Genomic DNA, 20,830 nt, shown 5'->3' with positions numbered 1-20,830 from the left:
GACATCCCTGGACAGGGATGGGGCTCCGGTAATATTAGTGGGTGCTGGGGAGGCTGCTGCAAACAGAAGGCTTTTTAACTTAATGCATAGAATACTAAAAACTCCTGCCTTTACAACTCCTTTAAGGTCTGGAGGTTTTTGGCCTGCGAAGCAACAAGCCTTGCACAACTCATATAGTAGTGCCAGCTCCCTGTTTGCAGGGTGTTATGGGAAAGAAGGCAGAAAAAGAAGCAACGTTGTTCCAGCATCTCTATACTTTTGCACAATAGTCTGTGACTGATCCAAGAAATACAGAACCTTAAAAAAGTATTCATACTAGAGCTGCACGATTCTGCCTAAAATTAGAATCACAATTTTTTTGCTTAGAATAAAGATCAAGATTCTCACACTATAACATCATCTTTCACATTATACAAAAAAAATTGGGCTAACTCTATGGTTTATTTATTTTTTATTCATTAACCACTTAAGACCCGGACCAATATGCAGGTAAAGGACCAGGCCCCTTTTTGCGATTCGGCACTGCGTCATTTTAACTGGCAATTGCGCGGTCGTGCGACGTGGCTCCCAAACAAAATTGGCGTCCTTTTTTTCCCACAAATAGAGCTTTCTTTTGGTGGCATTTGATCACCTCTGCGGTTTTTATTTTTTGCGCTATAAACAAAAATAGAGCGACAATTTTGAAAAAAAATCTATATTTTTTCCTTTTTGCTATAATAAATGTCCCCCAAAAATATATATATATATAAAAAAAAAAATGTCCTCAGTTTAGGCCGATACGTATTCTTCTACCTATTTTTGGTAAAAAAAATAAAAAAAAAATTGCAATAAGCGTTTATCGATTGGTTTGCGCAAAATTTACAGTGTTTACAAAATAGGGGATATTTTTATTGATCTTTTTTTTTTTTCACTACTAATGGCGGCGATCAGCAATTTTTTTCATGACTGCGACATTATTGCGGACACATTGGACAATTTTGACACATTTTCGGGACCATTGTCATTTTCACAGCAAAAAGTGCTATAAAAATGCATTGTTTACTGTGAAAATTACAATTGCAGTTTGAGTTAACCACTAGGGGGCACTGTAGGGGTTAAGTTTCTAACTGTAGGGGGGCGGGGCTGGACGACGTCATTGATCGTCTTTCCCTATATCAGGGAACAGACGATCAATGATACTGCCACAACGAAGAACAGGGAAGGTGTGTTTACATACACCTCTCCCCATTCTTCAGCTCCGGTTACCGCCGCCGGCTGATATCTTCAGCCATAATCCCGGTAAACCATTTGCAAACCGCAACATATATTTACTACATATTGCGGTCGGCAAGTGGTTAAAACACCTTTACAACACAGAGGGCCAGATCCACAAACTGTTTCTATCTATGCGGCTGATTCATAGAATCAATTACGCATAGATATTCCCAAGATCCGGCTGGGGGCATTTCTCGTCGAAATTCCGCGTCGGGTATGCAAATTAGCACTTACGGAGATCCACAAAGCTTTTTCCCTTCGTTTTTTTCCGTAAGTGTTAGTTTGCCGTCGCAAAATTAGGGCTGCTTTTACAAAGTGTAAACTTAGTACACCATGTAAAAGTAGACCCTTCTTTCCCGCGTCGCTGTCAAATTTAAAAAAAATAAATAAATTTCCCGCCGCAACTCTTTTTTTTTTCTTTTACACCCGTCGCGATTCTCAAAACTCGGCGCAACGTAACTTCGCGCAAAGCACGTCGGGAAAATCACGTCGGGAGCATGCGCAGTACGTCCGGCGCGGGAGCGCGCCTAATTTAAATGGGACTCGCCCCATTAGATTGGGCCTGCCTTGCGCCGGACGGATTTAAGTTACACCGCTGCAAATTCCGCTGTACGTGGATCTGGCCCAGTGTTCTTGTTTTATATACTTATTTATTGCAAGTCCTTCTATAGCACTGTCAATTTAAGCAGCACTTTACATATATAGTACATTCACATCAGTCGCTTTCCTCAAGGAGCTTACAATCTAAGGTCCTTAACTTCATCCTTATAGATACACATACTAGGGCCATTTTAGACAGGAGCCAATATATGACCTTGCATTAGGTAACAAATTCCCAAACAGAAAGATATTTCCCTTTTTCTTACCTCAGAGCAGAGTAAACCCCAAGGGAAAGGAATGAGTAATCAGGGTCATAGTAGAGGTACACTGAAGATACACAAGAGGGAAGGATGTCAATGACACCCACTGCAATTATCTTCCCATCCAATAAGTACTGCTGGTGAAAGGAGCCGTAACCACAAGCAAGACCATCTGGCCGGGTCTCTGACTGTTGAGAGAAGAAAAAAAATGTACATATAAACCTATAATAAATTCAAAAATGGTTACTTTAAAAAAAAAAATGGTTTATATAGTAACAAACAACTTTACAGTAAAACCTTGGTTTGCGAGCATAATCCGTTCCAGAAACATGCTTGTAATCCTTGTATATCGAAGCATTTTTTTTACAGGGTATAAAAAGAGAAGAGAGGCACCTCCAAGTGTAGCAATAAGTTGCTAAATGTTGTACCTTCATTAAATGTAACCATATTACTACACTTACTACACTTAGAGGCTCCTCTCTTCTTTTTTATATTCAGTTGTGACATGACGCTACTCTTATATCAAGACATCAATTGTATAACAAGGCAAAATTTACTAAAACATTTTGCTTCTCTTGCAAAACGCTCTCAAACCAAGTTACTCTCAAACCAAGGTTTTACTGTATATAAATTAATGACAAGAATCAAGACTGATGCTTTATGAAGTTATAATATACCATTATTCATTGACTTGCTACACAAGGATATCTGTTCAATACTAAATGTGCACATAACAAAAACATGTTCCATCCATGTCAGACATTTTTTACCATGTGGTCACATCAGAACACCAAATAAGGACATTGTGGACAGAATGTACATGCGGTTGAGGGTATGATTATATGAACTAACAGAATACAGGACTTAATCTCTGAAAATGCTTGCCTATACAATTAACCCAATTGTAGCTTACAAGCATGTATGCATATACCCCTATCTTTTAGAACAGTGGTCTCCAAATGGTGGCCGTGGGCCAAATGTGGCCTTTTCTTTCCTTGGGGCACTTTTCCTTCCACTGATATGATTCACTATTCTTCCAACTGACACCAACGATGGGGCACCATTTCTTCAATTGCACCAACGACAAGGCCTTATGCTGCGTACACACGATAGGTTAGTCTGATGAAAACGGTCTGATGGACCGTTTTCATCAGACCAAACCGATCGTGTGTGGGCCCCATCGGTTATTTATCCATAGGTTAAAAAAATAGGAACTTGTTTTAAAATTATCTGATGGATAAAAAACATATAGAAAAAAAACGATCGTCTGTAGGTACGTCCATCGGTTAAAAATCCACGCATGCTCAGAATCAAGTCGACGCATGCTTGGAAGCATTGAACTTCATTTTTTTCAGCACATCGTTGTGTTTTATGTCACCGCGTTCTGACATGATCGTTTTTTTAACTGATGGTGTGTAGGCACGACTGATCATCAGCTTCATCAGATAACTGATGGAAAAATCCATCAGACCGTTTTCATCAGACTAACCTATCGTGTGTACAGGGCATTATATCTTCCCATGGATACCAATGATAGGGCACTATTCTTTCCACTGATGCCAACAGGGCATTATTTGTTCCACCAACGCCAACGTTAGGGCACCATTCCTCCCATTGAAACCAATGATGGGTCACAATACCTCACATTGAAACCAACGATGGGACACTATTTCTCCTACTGATATCAATGATGGGGAACTTTTCCTCCCACAGAACATATATTTTGTGTGGGGGCTGGATGTAAGGATAATTTCAACCTTCAGAGGCATCATCCCTTACGTAATATACGTATATAGAAGTGCAGAAAAATGGGACTCTGTGTATACCTCCAACGGTATGATATAAATAGACAATAGAATTATTTTTAAAAAAAACTTTATTTAGCATATTGCATGTGTACAAGTTAGCTATCCGAGATTCACATGGCCTTGAGATCAACTTGTGAAGGTTGACATGTTTCGCAGGAAACCCCTGCTTCATCAAGAGGATCAGGGCTGCTCTGTGCAAAATCACTGCACAGCGCAGGAATGACATGTTTGTTATTTATTTTCATTTACAAACACTCTAAATAATTTGCCATGGTCTGCCTTAATTATGCCAGAAAGCGACAAAGATGCATGTTTTTAAATTCCTATAAAGTAGTAGTTTGAAATGGCAAAGTACATTACTAAATGGAATTAGGTGGTACTTGTAATTATGCTATGCAATGCGGAACCAAGTTTTCCTATAAATTAAGGTGGGATGTGGCAGTATGAACATTTTATAACAAACTACAAAAAAACTCTGGTGGTGTCCACATGTCTACTTGCCTAAGAGGAGTGTCTCATGAGTCCTCAAGTGTAAAATCCATACCACTTTCCTGTGCAAAGGCAGCCGGAGGTGGCACCTACAGCGTGCTGCATAGGTGAATGGCTGTACAAGCCGTACTCTTGAATGCTCCTGTGCATCAGTGTTTACCAGCGCATGAGCATATTAGCTTATTTCCTGACTGTGTCAGCCTCCCATTCTGCTAAAACCACTGTATGCATATGCGTGGGTAAAGCTGATGCCCAGGGGCAGCAGTGTTTACAAGAATACAGGCAGGCTGTACATGCCACCTGAAGATTTCGGAACTAACAAACATCTGTGTGCTTGAGGCGTTAAACAAGCCCTCAATTATCTCTCTAGCTATAGGTATTGTGGAGACATTTGTCCTCAAAAGACTACAATTGGGGCACTTTCTATTTCAACAGAATTTTGGAATCCTGCCAGCAAACACACCGGAGATGTTTCAGATGTTAGAAACGCACCCGTCTGTGTGATCTTTGAGGGTGAATTACTTCACAGTGCAAGCAGTTAGAGAAGTCAGTGGTGGCTTGTTTTATAATTATTTTACTGCTTACAAAAGAATGTGTAAATAATTTATTGTCCATAGTCTAGGCACAGATTAACATTCTAATATCGGACATAACTGACATCCCTTATATATTATTGGTAAAAGTTTGCCATACATGGCTGAGGTGCATGTGATATTTACAGCTAGGCACATAGAAGATAAGTACATACTAGATAAACTAGAACTCCCAACAATGCTACGTGGCTCTCTAAGCTAATCCAGAGATTTGTCCCAGTGTACTACTTATAGGATGACACCCATCCTTTAGCACCCACCATTCTTTGCCCTTCCACTAGTTAATGCATTGGATGTAAATATCAAAAAACAGTACAGCACACAATGGCTTACTGCTTCCTGAGACCGTTATTACAGGATACATACCATTACAATGCATTCCTTTTAATGCCACATACCATTGGAAAGAATGTAAACTTTCAGGAGAGCACTCTGTACCCAATAAACCACACACTGTTAGGGCAGGGAGAGATTGTTATCAATGCAATCCCCTCACATAAAGGCCAGTGCTAAAGGGCACACTGAACGTTAGTTATAGTTTTAAAGTCAAATGTGTGTTTATTGCTTTTCAACAGATTGATACAACACAGACAATTGTCAAATGTCCATAACATAAGATGATACATAACAATATATACCGTCTAAAGCACTGTATAACTGGGGCCCACCGCAAGTCCAAACAAATCGCCTCCCTTATCAGGCGGCTAACAATGTGTTATACAGAAAAGCAATGAGGGCCAATAAAATAGAAGTCAGTAGGACAACATCTGACCACTAGAAAAGAGAAAAGGAGAAAAAGTAAGTAAAGGAGAGAAAAAGAGGAAAGAAGAAGAGAAGGAGGAAAAGACAGGTGGGGGGAGAAAAATGGACCGAGCAGACCATGACATGTCATCCGTATAAAATGTGTGGATGGAGCATCAGGGCTCTTTCACACTGGCGGACCGTATGTCCGCTTTTTCATCCATCCATGTACGGATGAAAAAGGGACATACATTGGTCCCTATGAGATTGCGGGTGTCAGCGGATGAACATAAATTTAACTAATCGTTAGTAGGCACAACCATCAGTTAAAAATCTACGCATTCTCAGAATGAAGTCGATGGATGCTTGGAAGCATTGAACTTTGTTTTTTCAGCACGTCATTGTGTTTTACGTCACCGCGTTATGACACGACCGTTTTTTTAACCGATGGTGTGTAGGCGCGACGGACCATCAGTCAGCTTCATCGGTTAACCGATGAAAACGGTCCATCGGTCCGTTCTCATTGGATGGACTGATCGTGTGTACGCGGCATAAGCTTGTTGATTAGCCGTTAATTCGTGTATTCTTGAGTGCTGGATCCTGCTGTCAGAATACAATGTCCCAGCAGGGGAGACTGAAGAAAAAAATATAAAATCTGCCCACCTATAGTCTGCTTTACTCTGGACTGTTCCCATTTTACGGCAAATTAAACATTTTTGTGCTCAACTCAGCTATGAACTTTACTCTGGTCAGAAAAGGTTTAGGTTGCTAAACTCACATGGACATGGCAGGGCAGAGGGGGAAAGCTGACACCATAATAAACGGTTGAGGAGAAGGAGCCTAACAGACAGCAGGAGGGAAGGCCTAGCAGAAATTTGCAGCTACACATGGTGATGTGATTTACAGGCACAGAATGTGAAACAGCACGAAATGCACTATACAGGGAAATGAAAGACGTGCACGTGGAGAGGATTAGCAGAGAATTTGCCATTTCAAACATATATAAAAAGGCTTTCTGTAGCAGTAGAAGCCGACACAATTTGGCATCACAACGAAGAAAGCAAGAAAGCAGAGGTCATGAGGAATACTGTACATTTTTTTTTCAGCTCCAATAAGAAACACCAATAACACTGGTCAAGTATACAGTGTGCATGGCCTACAAAAAAGCACAATGTTCAATAAAATGCGAAGATGAACTCAAAAAGCAAAAATTCACTATGTTTTAGGGAACACCTAGAATTTTAATTTTTTCTTAAACTACTTCCCGCCCGCTGTATAGCAAAATACGGCAGCACGGCGATCGGAAGTACTGTGTGTCAGTCTGACACACCGCAACTCCGATTGTGGTATGGAGCCTCTGACAGAGGCTTCTTACCACGTGATCAGCTGTGACCAATGACAGCTGATCATATCGTGAACCAGCTGATCGGCTACTCTCCCCGTCAGAGGGGGGAGGTCTGTGCTGATAATCAGAAAATTGATTATCAGCACAGCCCCCATCAAAAGGTGCCCATCAGCTGCCAATCAGTGCCCATCACCTGCCAGTCTGTCCCCCTCTATAAACACCTGTCAGTGCCCCATCAGTAACGCCTGTCAATAGCTCATCAGTGGCGCCTATCCAGTGGCGCCCATCAGTGCCCATCAGTTTAGCTGAAAGCTAAAAATTGTCCTGGGCAGGAAAGGGGGGGGGCTTGCCTGGTATTGAAGTGGCTTTAAGCAGTGCCCTGAAAAATCTACCCTTTCCTCCTGAAAACTTGGAGTACACTTCCTGGTATGTGAGTGTGCCTAGACTCAAATCATATAGTCTCACAGCAATATACATGCAGTAAGTTATCTAAAGCACTGTTGCCCATGACCATTAGTTTCATGAGATTCAGAGTGAAATGTTTTGATGTTGTGCTGCATGCATCTCTCTGCTTGTTGCTTTCAGGGAACTTTAATAGGTTTGTAGGTCCTAGTGGAATGTGTCAAACATCCGCTGTCAAGGGGGAGGGCTGGAACTAGATCTGTCTCTAGAATGCCTCCCCTAGGTATGTCCACAAGGTGTTTCCCTTCCCCGCAGACATATGTTTGAATGTTTGCCTGATATGAACATGCATGGTTGTACCATGATCTTGAAATGGAAAACTTAGAAGCCTGACATTTTGAAGAAGTACACCTATATTTTCATAGTAAATTTTAAAAGGAAACTTGTGCTGCGAGGGATTGATAAACTGCAACTGTTGACCTTTCTTTCTAAAAAATACTATTTGACTGCCTACCATGCTAATCCTTTCTCAAAGACATGGGGCAACAATACAGATCAGCTGTTTTAGCTTCCCCTGCTGCATGAAGCCAGAGACAGCTGTGTAATAACTAGTATTTTCATAAGGTGACCATTTGGGTGACCATTAATGGCAGTCTGCATTCCTCTCAACAGGGTTTTATCGTCCATCACTTTGCCTATTGTCCATAGCCTTTCCGCAAACCACTTTATACTCAACTCTGCAGCGCTCATTCTGTGGCTATCACTGCAAAATACCCAGCAATTCTGAGCCCTCTTCTCATGACGAAGTGCCAATTGCTGGGCGAAGCACTGTCACATGACGGAGGGAGCAACAGCACTGCTCACTCTGAGCCCCAACAGCAGGAAGTACAAAGTGGTTGGGGTGGATTTTTTTCACAGACACTGTCCCTTTGCCCAGAATGGGTAAAGTGGCACACAACACATGACTGCAGTGGGTATGACTGGAAATGTCTCACTTGTATTACAAGCATGTGAAAAACTAAAATGCTGGAGGAAGCTGTGGAGGTTGTCCTCCTTATTTGCACTGAAGTGTTTACCTTTAAGGATTTTTAAGGAAACGGTTTTCAAATCTAACCTCGTCTCCTATATAGCATGGTTTTCCTGATAAAACATGTGCAAATATTTTCTACTGACCTGCTATGACTTATTGCACATGGCTGCACTTTAAACCAGACTAAAGAGATCTATTTAAGGGTCCAGTAGTCATTCACAATGTCTTGCATGTTGCACATTCTTCCCATTTTCCTTCAGGATGTTGCTCTCTCTGTAATAAATGACTGTGGGATGGACTACTCCTGGCTGTTATATACAGAAGCGTTTCCATGAACCATATCCAACTCCTCTGGGGTTCTGCTTAACTAAGTTTCTGTATAAATAAAACACAAATCCTCAGTGGCATGCTCTTGTCTGCAATCTTGCACTCAGTTTGAGATCAATTTATTGCATTGCTTCATGTGAAATGATCTGTGTCCACAGAGCACATCTCTGTTCAAAATGTATTTTGTATGGCTGGGCTGGACTTGTGTACATGCAATCTGCTTTACTAGGCAACATAGCTAGCCCAAGCAGGATTACATTTTCTACCACCTGTAAGGGGTTAGCTCGGTAGCGGGGTGTGTGACCCCTTGGATGGGTTCACTACACACTGAATTTATACAGACAGGCAGTCGAAGACGGTTGAAAACAAAGATTTTGGTTTATTCTTCCATCTTGCTGGAAACAAGTGCAAGCATCCAAACAGCATAAACAAAATCAAACATAAAATAAACCCTGGCCACTTGGGGCGTCTATCTTCACCACACAGGAACCTATCTATAAAGTCTGGCACAGCCTAGAGCTGGGCAGACACTGCTGGTCATACAGCAGAAAAACAATAGTCTTTTGATTTTTTATCACACAGAAAAATCAATTCCCTCCTCACCTCCTCAGAAGACTTTCAGTACGCTGCTCTCCTTACTCACAAAGCCTCAGGATGCAGCAATTCAGTGGTAATCCTCTGGATTACTTATAGAGGCCTTAATTGCCTCATTCTGAACAGCTGAAGTTTTCCAATGCCCTTAGACCTTTTCTGGCTGCTTCTGCAGCCGACGCCTAATAACAATTGGTGTATTGTCTAAACAAGGCAGAAATGTATGTCCCGTCTGTGACAACACCCACAGATTTACCTGACTTCCTGTCACACACCCTAAAAATCTCTTATACAAATTAGGACAACATGACATCAACACATAGGTCCACTGTTTAACATAGATTGATTCCTTAGCAAAAGAAAGTCAATTAAATATCAAGGCTTTTTTGAAATGATGTTTTCAAGTTTATGGGCTGGAGTTATATATTTTCATAGACTTCAAAAACCTGGGTGTAAAGAAAAGAAAATCAGTAGCCAAACACTGAGGTAGTGACTGGGGCTACTAGTAGATCTGGTTAGTCAAGAGCAATAAGAGGCTCATCATACATAGGCAAATGTCAATGGGAATGTGAAGGACACACTGCCAGGACTTGCAGCAATTCTATGTTCAGACTTACCGGAGGTCTTCAGCCATCTTACAAAGGTGATGTCTGGTGTGTTGCTGTAATTTTAAGAAGGAAATGTTTGGCTCCAAGGGAGCCTGCTCTCTGTTTGTGCATTTCTATATATTTATTCAGGTCACTTAAAGTTAGGGACCACACTTGATGTGGTAGGGTGGCCTCCACACTTGCAAATTTATGCCACTAAAACCACTGTTTTTAACATATTAACTGAAACATTACATTTTTTTTTGCTAAAAAGTGCTATAACGTGTGTCAGGGATCTATTGTATTGTGATCTACAGATGAAGTGCAAACTCAATCACATTGGAACTGTTGCTAATTTTTTTTTTTTTTTGCTAAATGATAGTTTTTGAACTTCAGTTGACCACTGCATGGCCCAATTATTACCAATGCAAATAACAAGAGCATCTTTGGCATTTTGTCAGTCAACATGCACAATTTTGGAAGGAGCAATAAAGAGTTACGTACCTTTTAAGGACCTACTGTATGTCCAAATAACTTCCCCCACACCACAGTAAAGCCCTGTACACACGATCGGATATCTGATGGAATCTAATCCGATGGATTTTTTCGCCGGATATCCGATGAAGCTGACTTTCATCAGTCTTGCCTACACACCATCGGTCAAAAATTCGACTGTGTCCAACGCGGTGACGTAAAACACTACGACGTGCTGAGAAAAATGAAGTTCAATGCTTCCGAGCATGCGACGACTTGATTCTGAGCATATGTGGATTTTTGACCGATGGACTTCCACACAGACGATCGTTTTTTTCTATTGGTTTTTTATCCATAGGACAATTTTAAAACATGTTCTATTTTTTTTCACCGATGGAAAACAAACCGATGGGACCCACACACGATCAGTTTGTCCGATGCAAACGGTCTGTTTTCATCAGACAAACCGATCGTGTGTACAGGGCTTAAGCCTCCGTTCACTCACACAAAAATTGCATGACAATGGAAATCACATTGGTTTTCAATGGTGTCTGTTCACTCTTTGCAACTACTAACGGCGTGTTTATGGAAAAGGTTCCTGTACTACTTGGGTGCGATTCCAGCCCAATTTTGGACCCAAAGAATATGCAAACCACTTCAAAGTAATATTATACCGATATCTCAAAATCCACTAGACAACTTATCTCCTTCATATTTATTTCTGCAAGGATAACAATAGCTAGGAATTGGAAGACTGCGGCCCTCCCATTTGACCAGTTCAAACGTAAACTTACCTGGTTGATGCTTAATGAACGGTTATTATCGTTGTCGCAAGATAAGATGGAATTATTTAATAAAGTGTGGGACCCATGGATTTCGTACCTTACTAATAACCCTAACAGGCTCACAACTTAGTGTATCCCTACTCAGCCTTAAGGGTACAGGACCGAGACCCCCCCCATCCCCCCTCCCTTTCTCTCAGGTATTCTTTTATCTTCTTCTTGACTTTCCTTTGTTTCTTGTCTGTCCACCTACTCCTTTTCTTACCTTATAAACTTGTAAGGATTTTTAAAATGGTTTGCTGTTAGCTTTGACTGACGGGCTCCGGGTCTGCTCGGCCTGGGGGATTGGCTCCTCTCCCCTACTCATTTGGGTGGGGGCCCTAGTGTCGGGGGTGCCCCTGCGGGAGTGGCGCTTGTCCCGGGTGATATCTAACCCCAGAGGACACAAATCCGAACTTGCTGAGTTTGTTTAATGCTGGGCCTGCCCCTGGGGTTGTGCTTTATACGGTCTATTTTTGCTACCTGGGCCGCAGTATGCCGCTCCTGCGGGGTTACTGTCATATTGTTAACCAATTTTGTGAATGCAACGTATAATCTTGTAAACTTGAAAATCCTTTAATAAAAACCATTGAAACCAAAGTAATATATATTAAAATGACTGTCTGTAACCAGTACAATTATCCCTGAACATATTGGCAACAATAAAGAAGGAAAAAGAAAAAAAAACAAAAACACTTTTAAAGACGTCTCCCCTTTTGTTTGCAACTTATGTATTCATTTATTTACGTTCTACTATAAAATTATGTATTTGTTGGTTACAATCGAATTTCTTTGTTTATTGTAAATGTAAGTCCTGTTTTTTTTTTTTATATCAAAAAACCTTAATAAAATTAAATGAAAACAAAAGACATCCAAGATCAAGCAACAATTTGATTCAGTATGGCTTCAAGTATTACACTTTATGTTGCAATCAAAATAGTTTTTATATGGCTAATGAGAAACTTACCTCTAGAGGAGAATCGCAGAGGAATCTGGTGAACTGCAAGACCCAGAAAAGGGTGACATTAAACAAGGGAAACAAAAAAATTAAAAGTTAGAAATCTCAGTTCAAAGTAACGTGTACAATAGTTATCAGTATGCAAGACTAGTGCTTGTCTGCCTACACTGCAGTTCTGTATCTAGAAATATAGACTGAAAATATGGCCTGCTCAGAATGTAAATTCATGTATGTATGTCTATGTATATTCAAATTTAACATGAAAGGGTATCTGATATGTGTAAATATGAAAATATATAAAACTCGTAAGTGAGAGTCTCACACCGAACAGTAGAACCATTTTTGTTTAGGGACCAGCCAGCCAACAAAAACACCCTTGAATGTCTATGATATCTTTCAGGCTAATTACACTCCACAAAAAGACATTATCAGAGACATTGTTATAACTTGTGAATGAAGTAACATCTACTTTTCAAATGTTCTGCGATAGACAAATCAGGAATTGCCATACAACGCTCTTCCATTGTTCATCTTTCAGCGTTTACGAGTTTAATCAGGAAATGTACAATATTCCTGTTTTTTCCCCCCCTCCAAATGATCCTGTCTGTCTTTGGTTTATCTAATTTGCAATTAATGCTATAAACTTTTCTCGCTCACTTGAGAATGACCTAGGAGGCTGATCATGTGCAGGAATCTAGCACAAAGTTTCGAGAACTCCAGTAAGAAAAAGATTAGTCACGTTCTGATACAGAGCGTTCACACTTACAGCCTATATATGGTAAGTGTATGGTTTATACCAAGTTTCACAGTCAGCTTCTGTTTTGTGTCCGTGTATGTTTATTTCCAGACAGCTCAGATGTAAATTTACCCACTATGGGATCGGAATGTGTAGCTTTTACACTATAAAATATTAGCCTTTGGAAATTTGGTTAAAGCATGATGAAGACATAAAAGACTAAAGTATTAGTTGTCATTTAAAAATCTGAACTCACAGGCAACAGGGGCTAGGTTCAAATGGAACAAGCAGTTTCTAGGTTTGTATAGGAAAATCTTCTAGCCTCATCTCCGACTGATCACATATTAAAGAACAATTGAATCTGAAAGACTAACATACTTGTTTTTTTTTTACAATTTGGATTTATGATAATTTATGGCAATTATACCAGATATATCCAATGTGTTCTACCTGATATTGCTCAACGGTTCTACGACATGTGATCATTTCTGAGCATTACCACAGGCAATCCCATATTTTTACTTGCATTATCACACATACAGTGTAGTCTTCAGTCTCTATTAGGCTCCATGCAAACTATCATTTTTTTTAAAAAAATGCTAGAAAACAATACTGGATGAAAAATCCTGATAAAAGCATTTGTGCCGGCTTGTAGTATCGTTTTCTTCGAGTTTTTATAGTATACGAAGGAAAACTTTTATCAGAGTTTTTACAGTACAATATCGAAAAAGGCTGTTAGGAGCATTTTAGTAGCGTCTAGTGTTTTTTTTCTGGCAAGAAAACTTTTCCAATAACTCTACAAAGCCGATTTTTTTTTTCTGCGCCTAAACGATAAAGCTTCTAGCACAAAATAGTGGATAACACTGTTAGCTTCTAGGATAGGAAAAAAAAGATCATAATAGCTTCTAGGAGCTTAAAAAAAACGCTGTTGTGCATGGAGCCTTAGGATGTGTACAGACATGTGGTAACACTAACAAATCCTAACTTACTTTTGTGTTTTATGGGTTTATTAGGAGCAAGTGCATAGACAAAAAGGAAGTGTTTCCTAACACACCAGTGTGCTGCTATTAAATATAATTCATCTCTACTCCAGTGTCAATAATGACTGGTAAGTGGGAATCACCAAGTGGGAATCACACTCATAAATGTTAAATATTTATAAGCATTTGTTGGAGGAATGTCACACACATTTGTCCAGGCTGCACGAATTTCAGCTGTAATTTCTGTAATAGATTAACGCTGAAGATTGTCAACTCCATCTAGTGGCCTAAATGCAGAATATTTTCTCATTAAGGTATTTCAGAAAACTATACCGCCTTTTGGCGACTAGATGGAGCTGACAATCATAGAACGGAACTTCTTCGCAGTATGCATATATGCGGCCTCTCGGCAGGTGGGCCTTAAAGCTGAGCAGCTGCATATATGCATACCAAAATGTAAAGAGAGCCGAAAACGGAACGGAAAGCACCTAAGCTCAGGTTCACACTGGGCTGCGGGAGTGAAGCCGTGCAAGTTCAGCTGAACTCGCACGATTTCACTCCCGCTGGCAGTCCCGATTTCGGCCACGATTTCAGAGACATCTGTGCAGGTTTCTGCACAGATGTCAATGTAAATTGCGGCCCGAAATCGCAAAAAGTAGTACAGGAACTACTTTTTGAAATCGGTGCAGATGCAGCGTTGCACCGATTAGGACGGTGCCATTGCCGACAATTGCCGCCGATTTGAGATGCGATTTGACATCTCAAATCACATCTCAAATCGTACCAGTGTGAACCAGGCCTGATGTCTACTTGTGATCAGGAGCTTTTTGATCATGTGACTGCTGTGACAGCCAATCATGGTGGTCACATGATCAGAAACCCCCGCCGTGCCCCTGGGGGTTAATGCATTAAAGAAGTTATGGTCAAAATTTGTGCAGCCTCCATGTGGGTGACATTCGTCCAACAAATGTTTTATAAATAGAAACCCCAACAGTGTTATTCTATAAATGTGAATGAAAGAAGAGGAGGTATTTGGAGCAAACAATCACATTTTCAAAAGTATATATGATTGGCTGCTATGGACAACACCTCCACTCCACCAGTGTGCCGAATGGACATCTACATGTATAAACCAGGTTCAACTTGGAAGCTCTGTGAAAATGGCTTCCTTTTTTTTCCATAGAACAGTTCAGAGTGTTACTGCCTTGCATTCCACTGTGTACCAGCAAGATAATTAACTCCATGTGTCCCCCCCATCACTTTCATCACATCTGATCAACGACCTTTTGATCAGTTCAAAAGATCATTTGAATGGTTTTTGATTTATACAGCACCAGCCATAAATTCTCTAATACACAAGACCTTTATGTGAAGCACATTTTTTTTTCCACATATTTAAAAACACATATTTTATAATAAAAGACCAATTTAGAAATGAGAGATAATGAAAATAAATGTAGTATTTTAGGTTGCCAAAATCTAACCAACAATTGCTAGAAGTAGAAAAGCCTCATGAAGGTGCCTTAATCTAGGCTTTCGCCAACAGTCAGGAGGTGTTGTTGTATAACCTTCACATGGGATAAATGGGATCTAGTTGGAATTTGAACATCACTGCTGCTTTTCTTGGGGAGGAGGGGTGGTTTTTGGATGGATTTGAGCAGAGATCAAAGTTTAATTCATACTGGAAATTACTTTTTTTTCAGCATGGATATAGAACTAATATATTACACACAGTGCATTAAAGATTGCATGTGCCAATGCGGAGCTTTGATGAACTCTGAAAGTGGTTCTAAAGCAAAAAAATGTTTTAGCCTCTGGCGGCCGGCCGCATGCATATATGTGACCACTTGGTGGGTGGGTTTTAAAGTCGAGCAGTCACATATGTGTGGCTATACTGTATGTAAACAGTTTACTGTGCTGAGGGCACACTTCCAGCACAGTAACTGAAGTGTCATGGAAAGCCCCTAAAGAATATTTGCAACAGGGATCATGTGACAGTAGTTCCAGCCAATCACATCGATCGCATGAACAGAATGTCCTCCTCCAAGTATTTTGATCCACTTGAAGGGCTGGGAGGTGGCAGCAGGAAGTGATTAATGCATTCTCAGTGGAGCTATAGGTCCCTGCTGCTGTCAAACCCCCTGTGCAAAGGGAGGGCATGTCTTATTGGCGCACACAGCTCAGCTCGGGAGCACACACACACACACACTTAGGGTGCATCCTTAGCAAGCTGGGTGCTAAGGAGGCACCTGAGTTGGGGAGAAGCTGGCAAAGTCTGCAAGAAGACTGCCAAAAGAGAAGATAAGGGACCTCTCTGTGCAATATTGTGCAGAGCAGGTATTACCTATTTTTTTTTTTCAAACCGAAAAATGTATCGCTTTTAGTATCGCTTTATGCATCATTTTGATGCATGAAGATTCACCACACTGAAATTATATTATTTTGGAAGGACTATATTGGTTTATTTGCACATCATTGATCTTAATATGGACCATTGCACGTATCATGCCGCGTACACACGGTTGTTTTTTGTGATGAAATAAAACAAAGTTTTTTCATCATGAAAAAAAATGACGTTTTTCTAACTTCATCATAAAAAACGACGTTGCCCACACACCATCGTTTTCTGAAAATGCTCTAGCAAAGCACGGTTACGTACAACACGTACGACGGCACTCTGTTCCATTCAAGCTCCCGTCTCATAACTTGCTTCTGAGCATGCGCGGGTTTAAAATGTCGTTTAAAACGTCATTTTAGCCCACACACGATCATTTTTTATGACACAAAAAACGACATAAAAAATTGAAGCATGTTCGAATTTTTTTTGGTCGTTTAGAAGACAAAAAACGATGTGAAGCCCACACACGATCATTTTAAATGACGTTTTTAAAAACGTTGTTTTATTTCATCACAAAAAAACGACCGTGTGTACGCGGCATCATATTTAACTGTTTTTATTGTATTCAACTTCACTCAGGTAGTCGCGCTTATTATTTGTATATATACATTTTTTAGTGCACGTTACACTTTTAGATTGAGCAGCGACCTCCATTATTTATTTATTCATTTATTTGTATTTATTCATCTCATTTACATGGTGGCGCGAGAGGCTCTCCTTGCACATATCACTTTAACTCATTTTCATGTTTTTTGGATCCTTAAAAATAAGCATAAAGTAAATATAATATTCATCAAGTAAGGTGGGCCCTCAAAGAATAAAGTGGGACCTGAATCAAGTACCTCAGTGTCATAAAGCAACATATAGACCCCCGTGCCAATAAGTTATTCAGATACTTAAAATGATGGTAAAATCGAGTTAATATTTTCCAAGGTCCAACATGCCAACATCTCCAGAATAATACCAAGGTCCAACATGCACTAAGGGTAACATAAATCACCTGCCCTATATGTGAACTTTCAGAGGAATCATGGAAAAACACATATTGCTGGACTCTTGCCATTCATTCACTGAAAACAGACTACTGACTAAACAGTCACACAGACAGTTTTGTGACAAGTGTGCGGGCTCTTCCAAGACTGGAACTTTGTGCTCTTCCAAGCCTGGCACTGCATAGATACAGCTTGCTCTTTTACAGTTCCAGGAAAGACATCTTTAAGTCTGCAGCTGCATGAGCAGCCCCCAAAGCAGAAGGGATGGACCTGCCTAAGTCAAGCATATCCTGCTGCCCTACATTTTCCAGGTCTGTCGAAAAAAGCAAAGGGCACACCAGCACAGAGAAGACTGAACTTTGATGTCGGTAAACCTTTCAGCACAGGGCAAAATGTTCATAGCAGGACATCCCCAAGAGATCTGGATAACCTTACCACTACCCACAGAATACAAACATCTTACTATGATCATTACCAAATGTACAACTGAACAAAGAGAAACATGTTCTGTTTGGAATAAAACAGTGCTATTTAGTGTAAGCAGCAGTGCCCAATCCACAAACTTAGACCAAACGCTTGTATTGAATTTACGCTAATTACGCAATACACCGATTACTTATTCCCATACAGAGAACATCAGCTTCAGTAAACAAAGAACAGGACAGAAGATGCTGCAGTAGACTATCACAGAGAAAGCCCAATAACTTTTCTAAATTATTTTAAGGCAGGAGACGCAGCACAGAGGTTAACAATGCTGTCTCACAGAACAGAAACAATGAATTTAAATTTGTTTCCCAATATGACCCATACTGGCCCCCAAAACGTCCCTTTTCCAGCAAGAGGAGCTTTTAGGTGGCAAGTTCCCATTGGCCTTAAGAACATCCTCTCCCAAGAGCCCTTTTTCCACACACAGTTGAGTGGGCAAAATATTAGGAGTCAATGCAGCAGCATTGTTTTAAAAGGATTAGTTAACCTTTGTAAAAAATATATAAAAAAATAAATGCACATTTTTTTGCAGGTTTTTTACTAGGAGATTGCAATGCATTGCACCCGTGATCAGCATATCGTGGGTGCAATGCAGGACTCCTGCAGACTGTCAGAATTGTGCCGGAATTGTGCAGCTCTAGCTTGTAACTTGTATGAGCAGGCAGTACCCTGAACAGCGCCCTGGTAGTTCATTGTGAACTACAAGCAGCGGTCAGTACTTGTAGTTTTCCCCTCTGTGAGTGAATGACGTGGCTAGGTGGACGAAGTTTCACACGGCCACATTTTTTTTTTGACAGCGAGTTTAGGGAGAAGATCTCTGGCTCGTTGTCACTAGAGGTGGTTGGTCTGGGAGAGGCTGCGGCAGTGGGAACATCAGGGTTTCTCAACCAGAGTACACACGATCATTTTTCGGGTTGTAAAAAAATGAATTTTTTTTCAACTTCATCATTAAAACGGCCTTGCCTACACACACGGTCGTTAAAAAAAATGCTCTAGCAAAGCGCGGTGACGTACAGCACGTACGACGGCACTATAAAGGGGAAGTGCCATTCAGATGACGCCACCCTTTGCGCTGCTTTAGCCGATTTTGTGTTAGTAAAAGACGATTCGCGCTTTTCTGTCGGTTACAGCGTGATGAATGTGCTTACTCCATTACAAACGGTAGTTTTACCAGAACGAGCGCTCCCGTCTCATAACTTGCTTCTGAGCATGCGCGGGTTGTTCACGCTGTTAAAGCCCATACACGATCATGTTTTACAACCTGAAAAACGTCATTGTTTAAAACGTTGTGAAAAAATAGAGCATGTTTGAAAAAAAATTGGTCGTTTTTCAGAACCCGAAAAATGGTCTGAAGCCCACACATGATCATTTTCCTTTAAACACACAGCTAATAGTATTAGCAAAATTTTCATTTGGTGCACCTCTAGCAGACATGATACAGGAGACGGTCAGAGACTGCAGACATGATACAAGAGATCAATGCAGCCTCACCAGTGTCCATAAAATGCAGCTTCACCAGTGCCAATGACATGTAACCCGCCAGTGCCCATGTTATACAGCCTGCCAGTGCCTGGTAACGCAAGCTCATACTGTGCGTCAGAGCTGGATCTAAATCGGCATGCAGCGGCTGCAACGATGTCCCGTTCCCTATGACACACAGCACAATGATTGCCGTCTTTGGATCAGTGTGCCATCTACCATTAGATTTAGTCTAGGAGGCGGGACATCATTACAGCGGCTTCAGATCTGACACATAGCGTGAGATCGCACTACCAGGCACTGGCAGGCTGTATCTCATGACACTCGTGAGAAAAGGAGGCTGGAGGAGGGACTTTGTCAGGGACGTGCCAGGATGACAATGTGCCACCCCTTTTTCGGCTCCATTATCGTCAACAATTTTCAGGAATCTTGGTGCACCATATGTGTTAAACCCAACCAGGTCCTCATCTGTAAGGAGTTTCGTGCATGTAGTGTTCTCATAGATCCCCAAAATACTTCATGGTTATATGGTTTCCAGACTGTCGGTTGATATGGAAAGGTTGTCATGAACCTTAGCTTGTTAACAAAGACAATAAAAAAAAAAAAAAATTCCTGTGTGTCTGCATGCTGTCCTCAGTGATCCTTCTTCCTCCCACAAACCATAAACATACTAGTAGAATAATTGATGTTCACCCAAAATGGCCTTAACATTTACAGGACTATACGACAATAGTAGGACATTAGATTGTAAACTCCATGGACCAAATTTGAAAAGGATCATTTCCCTGTAGTTCCTGTTACAAATTTCCCATATTCGCTGTAGATGAAAGAATCACACGTTATTCTAATGAGCAGACAGTAAAGAAAATAGAACTCCATACCAAAAACACCCTGATCTCATTTCACCCATTATGTCAAGTAAGTTACTTAACAATGCTCTTCTTCCTTTACACAATAGTCAGTGTAACTACAGAGTTACAGCGTTGACAATTTTAAACACAGAAAGAATTGGAGGTTATTTGAGTAGCCATTCTCTTTAAGTGGCTGTGAAATCTGGTGATTATAATTAGGAAATCACATGCAACTGGATACTCTTGTTAACCCCTCTATATGCCGTTCAACACAGCCTCCAGTCATTCCCACTAGGCTGCTAATCCTTCTACAGCTCAGATAATCTCCACAGTATTAGATGCATAAACACAGCACGTTAATGGGGACCCCATCTCTGAGCTCATACTGAACCCATTAAGTGTTAAGATGGCATAATAAACGTGATATAATTGTTAAAAGGTCTATGGGAAACTCCAGCCAAAACTTTATTTTTTTTATGTTGGTGTGGGCACAGTGGATGTTGGAACCTACATCTGCTCCTCAGCGCTGTCTGGTCCCCTCGTTGGAAATTTCCCCTCACCAGTGACAATACAGTCATGCTACAAGAATCAAAGAAACACCCCTATGGAGACAGAGACAGCAATTGCA

At 40.7% G+C, this 20,830-nt stretch overlaps 1 protein-coding gene across 4 annotated transcripts in view; it reads right to left on the bottom strand.

Moving 5' to 3' along the window:
* ATE1 (arginyltransferase 1) overlaps positions 1 to 20,830 on the bottom strand; it is a 117,027-nt gene that overhangs the window by 23,937 nt on the left and 72,260 nt on the right. For all 4 annotated transcript variants that reach the window (XM_040361955.1, XM_040361953.1, XM_040361954.1 and 1 more), the window contains 2 exons: positions 12,290 to 12,322; positions 2,121 to 2,302 (listed from right to left, as the gene is read on the bottom strand). In XM_040361955.1, coding sequence (XP_040217889.1) covers positions 2,121 to 2,302; positions 12,290 to 12,322 — 215 coding nt within the window. The remainder of the gene's footprint in view (positions 1 to 2,120; positions 2,303 to 12,289; positions 12,323 to 20,830) is intronic.

The sequence above is a fragment of the Rana temporaria genome, chromosome 8 (assembly GCF_905171775.1).
Source record: "Rana temporaria chromosome 8, aRanTem1.1, whole genome shotgun sequence".
Taxonomy (NCBI): Eukaryota; Metazoa; Chordata; class Amphibia; order Anura; family Ranidae; genus Rana; species Rana temporaria.
Note: the sequence above shows the minus strand (reverse complement) of the source record. Positions and strands in the feature narration are given on the sequence as shown.